The sequence below is a fragment of the Mirounga leonina genome, unplaced genomic scaffold (genome assembly GCF_011800145.1).
Source record: "Mirounga leonina isolate KUSES-001 unplaced genomic scaffold, KU_Mleo_1.0 Mir_168, whole genome shotgun sequence".
Taxonomy (NCBI): domain Eukaryota; kingdom Metazoa; phylum Chordata; class Mammalia; order Carnivora; family Phocidae; genus Mirounga; species Mirounga leonina.
The window spans coordinates 29,201,614-29,207,775 of NW_023270426.1; the positions used below are offsets into that span (position 1 = coordinate 29,201,614).

At 44.5% G+C, this 6,162-nt stretch overlaps 1 protein-coding gene across 1 annotated transcript in view; it reads right to left on the bottom strand.

Moving 5' to 3' along the window:
• Nucleotides 1-719: 719 nt before the first annotated feature.
• Nucleotides 720-6,162, bottom strand: part of PLAC8L1 (PLAC8 like 1) — an 18,965-nt gene continuing 13,522 nt past the window's right edge. The window contains exons 3-4 of the mRNA XM_035014391.1: nucleotides 2,183-2,319; nucleotides 720-1,103 (exon numbers count right to left, since the gene is read on the bottom strand). Coding sequence (XP_034870282.1) covers nucleotides 963-1,103; nucleotides 2,183-2,319 — 278 coding nt within the window. The 3' untranslated portion in view covers nucleotides 720-962. The remainder of the gene's footprint in view (nucleotides 1,104-2,182; nucleotides 2,320-6,162) is intronic.

Consider the following 6,162-nt stretch of genomic DNA (forward strand, 5'->3'; position numbering starts at 1 on the left):
CCCAGGACTTCGGTAACTAAGTGCTGCAAACTGGCTAGCTTACGAGTGAAACTCAATCTCTTCCGGTCTGGAGGCTTCAGGTCCAAAATCAAGATGAGGGCAGGGCGATGCTCCCTCCAAGACCTCCCTTGCCTCTTCCAGCTTCCGGTCACCCCAGGCATCCCGTGGTTTGTGGCTGCATCGCTCCGATCTCTGCGTCTCCACATGGCTGTCTTCCCGCTGTGTGTCTGTCTTTGTGCCTCCTCTCTTCTTGTGAGGACATCAGTCACGCTGGATTTGGGCCAGCCCTAATGACTCAGCTTAGCTTAATTACATATGCAGGACCCTGTTTCCAAGTAAGGCCACACTCACCAGGAGTTAGGACTTCAACATATCTTTTTTTGGCGGGGGTGAGGGGGTGCGGGGGGGGACAGGCGGACCAATTCAGCTGCCCACCTAAGGCTTCGAGCTTGGGGCCGAAGACCCGCCAGTGTTGGAGAGTGTTCAAATCGGCAGCCACCTGAGGCCGTCTCCTTCATGCGGCGGGGACTGAAGGAGTCAGGACAAGGGAAGGACGATGCTTCTCTGTTTTAGTGAGACTTAGTGTCCAGACGAGGTGCTAACTAAGATTAACCTTCTCCTGCCCCACTGCCGGCTCTGTGGGTGAAGGGGGTTAGCAGAAGAAAGCTTCCCAGGGAAGGATGGTGGTAGGAAGATGAGGGAAAATGCAACCTTCTCCAACTCCGGGCAAGTGTGGAAGGCACAAGCTCATCTCTAGGTGGCGAGGCTGGAATAGCAGATCCAGACAAATGCCAGAGAGACTTCATCGGAGGTGTGTGTGAAGAAAGAATGAGAGCAAAGACAGTAGGGGAGAAATCATTTATTTTCTTATTATTTCCATGAAAGCTTAAGAACAATCTCTCTTCTAAGACAGGTTTGAGAGGAGGGTGAGGGGGGTAAGGAGGAGGCGTTTTCTCGCTCTGTCAAATAAGGTTGTCCTTGGTTGAAGGAGCTGCATAGATTTCGTAGAGTTGGGAGGCCCTCATCTTGAGCTCCCGGGCCACCTGACAGATGGAAAAGGGCCAACAGCAGTGCACGGCGAGCCAGTCCTCACACAGGGTGCCCTAGGGGAAGACCCACATCTCTGTCCTGGCTCAATCACACAGGCTCAGTGCCATCGCCCAGGGGCCTATTCCACCCACTGCTTCTGAGGTCCACCAAGTCGATGCCCTAAAGGAACGCCCGGGGACACCGCTCCAGCAGGACCCCCAAGTGCCAAGCAGCTCAACTGCTTATCAATCCTTGCAGTTCAGAGACCTGGCCTTACTTAGGGCTCTTGATACAGACTTCACACTTAAAACCACTGGTTTCTCTGTCAACATCTTTTTTTTTTCTATTAAGGCTTAATACTTATAATTACTTCATTTCTTTGGCATGGGTACTAAACGCCTATGGTCCAACATTCTCACAGGAAGAAGGCACAGGAAGTAAAAAGTACATCCCTCTTCCACAGCTGTCCTAGCCACCCACTTAAGTTATCTGGGGGCAACTGTTGTTGGCAGGTTTGTATATACACTTGCAGATAAATTCTATGTCCACACAAGTACATCTATAGTCCTTCTACGTCAATAGTTGCGTACTTCTGTGTCTTGTACTTTTTATTCACTTGAAATATATTTTAGGGATCATTCCACATGAATATATAAGATGTCTTTTTTATTTTTAACTGTCCACATCCTGATATGTAGGACTTGTCTCTGCTCAGTCTCTCATTGTACCTCAGGCTCAGCTGCACCGGAAAGTGACGGGCTCTTCGAAGCATCCCCAGGGAGCCCCCAAAGTGAACTCTGCGGATGCCCCATAGTCTTCATTTTCACTTAGACCATCCCGAGTACATCCTCCAAATTTGGTGCAATATACCTGTCATCTTGTCTTGATGCAGTGAGAGAAACAGAAGCAGCCCATTGACCCCACATCAGCATTATAATAGGTACCCCTTGGAAATACCTTTCATCATGTGGCATTTTGGTTCATATGAATGAAATCAGAAATTTCTTCCCTTTCCTTTCCCAGTCTTCCACAAAGTCTGGTGTTTTTAAGCATTCTCACCCAGACTTTTTTTTTTTTTTTTAAACCACGGGTTTGAAAGACATTTAGGTTCTTATATAGATCCAAGTTCACATACACATTCAAACACACTTACCCGTATTTTATGTCTCTCTCTGGTGCCAATTCTCAGTGCAAAGGTGGACCCGGGTAACAGTGGCCAACAAAGGCACTCTCCATGATGCCTGGCGATGTCACACTCAAGGCACATTGGACAAAACAGACCACAGAAACCTGTCAATAACACATAAAAGAAAGCCACGGTTCTCAGATGTGCTCAGAGCAACTTCACGTCTCAAAGAGCATTTACAACCCGATGCCCTCCATTTAATACCGCACTGTCTCCCTGCAATCAGGGACTGAGAATGAATAACCAATTGTCAAAACTCAGTGGATGAAAATTGCCATAACCGAGCCACATCAAAATTGTCTTCTTTTGTTAAACACTGGCAAAGCTGAACCTGATACAATTCTGTCAGCATTCACGATGGTACTTGTTTTTTCCTGTCAAGAGAAAAGCATTAAATAATTTTTTACAGTTGAATCGTAGCTGTTGCTTCTATTATGTTCATCTATCTATTTTCAATATTTAAAATAGACCCAGTATATGATACTTGTGAATAGCAGGCGTCTTTCTCTGTAAATGTGATTGAAAGCTCTTTTATGGTGCACTGATTCTGCCTGTTATTCTCATCAGGACTGTATTCTATTTCTCAGGCCAGAAGGTTATTCTAATTTTTGCTAGTTTCATGGAGCCACTGACATCTGCCAGTTTTAATCTGTAACTATTAGAGGCTTGGTTCCTTGAACATCAACTGGAAACAGTTTGTCATTGATTCATTCATTGATCTTTAAATCCTGATACTGTTTCTTACACATTCTGCATGAACCATCTAACGCAGAGGTTCTGTTTTAAATACGTTTTGGGTCACAGACCCTTTTGAGAGTATGGTGGTAGCTATGAAGTCACTCCTCAAGGGAAAAGAAAAATACATAGATGTGCAAAATTGTGCATTCAATTTTGTGGGGTCCAAGGATCCACTGAAAGCTATCAACAGACTGCGGGTTAAGAATTCCTCATACACAGTTAAGATGTTATGTCATCTAACATCGCAAATGAGGATGACCTTGAAGAACACAAATAATTAGGACTATAAAACAGCAAAAAAATTAAATAAATAAATGCCAAAAAGCTAACCAATACCTTCAACGCATGTATGCAATAAATATTTTCAGACATAATCTATATATAAGAAAATGAACAGACTGTAAATATTTTGTTGGGTGACTTGTGACAATCACGTTCTCACCCAAGTAACCGGACAAGTAGAATATTGCCCTCAGAGTTCCCTTGTGCCCCTTCCCAGACGATCCCAATCCTCCCATCCCCACTCCAGAGGCAACCACTGCTCTGATTTCTCTTCCCATTGATAAGTTTTACCTCTTCTTGGACTTCATATTAAGGGAACCATGTTTACTTTTACATCCACCTTCTTTTATTCAACATGTTTCCTGAGGTTCGTCTTTGCTGTTATGTGTGTAGTGCGTTCTTCATCGTTGCTGAGTAGTAGTCCAACGTATGAATACTGCACATGATAAGGGAAATCTGTGTCCTAAGATGGCCAACCGAGCCACCAAGAGAGTCCCAGACCCTGCCCCGGGGCTCTTCCAGGTTCTTCTCCCCGCTCTGCTTCCCGCACGCACACCAATCCGGGTTCCTCTCCCTGCCCCGCCTCGCGCATGCGCCAAAAGTGCCAAGTATGCGGAAGTAGAAGTGTACAAATTACCCCCTTTGTGCTTGGGGCTCAGACCTTTGGAGATCACTCTCCTCTGAGCCTGCCGGCGTTAAGTAAACCTCCTATCCTCCAAGATCTCCCGGTGCCGCTTGGTTCTTCCGTCGGGCGATCCAGTCCAGGTTCCATAACACACAAACCGTTTCTCCGTACTCTCACGAGCTATTCCATTCTCTGCTATTGTGAATATGTACTATGAACGTTCCCGTACAGGTCTTCATGCGGACATACATTTTCATTCCCTGTAGGTGGATTCCTGGATGTGGATTTATGTTGAACTTGACAAGACATAAATATCTGCACCACTTAACGATCCCACCAGCAATGGACGAGAATTCTAGTTGTTCCATGGCCTCACCAACATTTGCAACTGTTGGTCCTTCTGATTTTAGCCATTTCAGTGAGTATGAAATGGTAATGACCACAGCCTTCAGAGCACCCAACAAAGAGGCTCACGTACCCTGTCACTGGCACTAGAACTTCCTGTCAAGGGCCTGTCTCTGCTACCTGTCCTGCCCTCCCTCCCCAAAAGGTGCGAGCACAAAGTCCCACTCCCAAATTCAGTGACAAAATAGCCAAATGCGAGGAATGCTGTTCCGGGATTGTGGACTTCACCCTGGCTGTGAGGGGCTCAGGTGGCACACGTGCCCACGGGGCATGAGGACTCCGCGGGGAGGAGGGTAAGGAGCAGCCTGTCTTTGGGAAACAGAACATCTATTTCATCCATTTAGGAGTCATGAGATAATCCGCTAAATCACGTACTATAGGCGTCCCTTGCCCCAAAGCAAATTCTGAATTCGGCCTTGAGTGAGTCTGAGATGTTTTGCCCCACATTTAAAAAAAAAAAAAAAAAACATTACTCCCAGCTGGATCAGAAGGCCCCACCCCACACCGACCACTGGGATGAACAGCGCAGAGGACAGATGGCCCAGTCAACTTCCTGCAAGTTCACAGCGGTCATATTGCAGGCAACCTTGAATTAGGAGACTTGGAAATCATGGCACATACAAAAAAAATCAATCAAATCTCATTTTATGCATGGATTATGAAATAGTGCAAATGCCTGCAAATAAAAAATTAATCAAAAATTGCATAATTATAAAGCTGGCAAGCTAAGTGAATAATAAATTGTGTTTACACAATCGCCTGAACTGCACCGCTATCACTGGCAAGGAGAAACGCCCACCAACCTCAGTAAGTATATTGTAAAGACGTTGTTTTGTGCATTGGAACTCCTGTATCTTATCTTTATGACTGGTATGTCTTTTAAAAAAATACATGCTGTTATTTTTATTTTTAATCCTTTCCATCAGATAACCATGTTATCTAAGTGTTCATTAGGATGCAGTTACTAGATGCTGAAGGCAACACACCAAATGCACATTCAGTTACCTTGGGACAGTAGTCAGATGGGATTAAGAAAAAAAAAAAAACGCTATGAAAGCCAAATTCTTATTATGTAATAGCTAACATTAGACTTCACCATGTGCCAAGCCCTGCTAAAAATACATTGCATTCATTAACTCACTTAATTCTCACAACAATCTTAAAATACAGATACTCTTACTGTGTCCACTTTAATGGACGAGCAAACTGACAGGCAGAGGGATACGTTTATTAGGAAGGAGCAGAAGCCAGATTCGAACTCGGGTAGTCTAGCCCAAAAGCCTTAGCTACTACACACACCACCATATGTTCTCATGTTTTACGTATTTAGCGTGTCACAATGGTTGTGGATTTCTGTGCTCCGAACAGTATCCTCACTACCGCTAATTTGTATCTATTCCCGTGGGATGCTCTTACATTATGCAACTTTAGGAAAGTTCCTTTTTGTCAGATGTTACAGCCCTACACAGTGGATTGGGTGGCATTAAAAACTCTTGGCTCACACCTCAAGAGGAATGGGCAAGAGTGGGACCATGGGATACTGTCTTAAAGAGTCTCTAGGAGAAAATACTGCAACATAGTTGTAAATTCCTACAAATCAATATATAAAGGATTAAACAAAAGAAGAAAATGGGAATAGGACATGAGCAGATAATTTACCAAATAGGAAACACAAATGGCCAATGACAACCATGAAAAGCTAGTCATCAGGGAAATGCATATTGGCATGAAAGCATGCCAATTTTTCAGTATTTACATTGTGGGAAAACCATAGAGAAATAGGTACATAGCCCTTCTGAAGGCAACTTGGGTGAATCTAGTAAAATTTTAAATACACTAGGGGGGCGCCTGGGTGGCTCAGTCGGTTAAGCGACTGCCTTCGGCTCAGGTCATGATC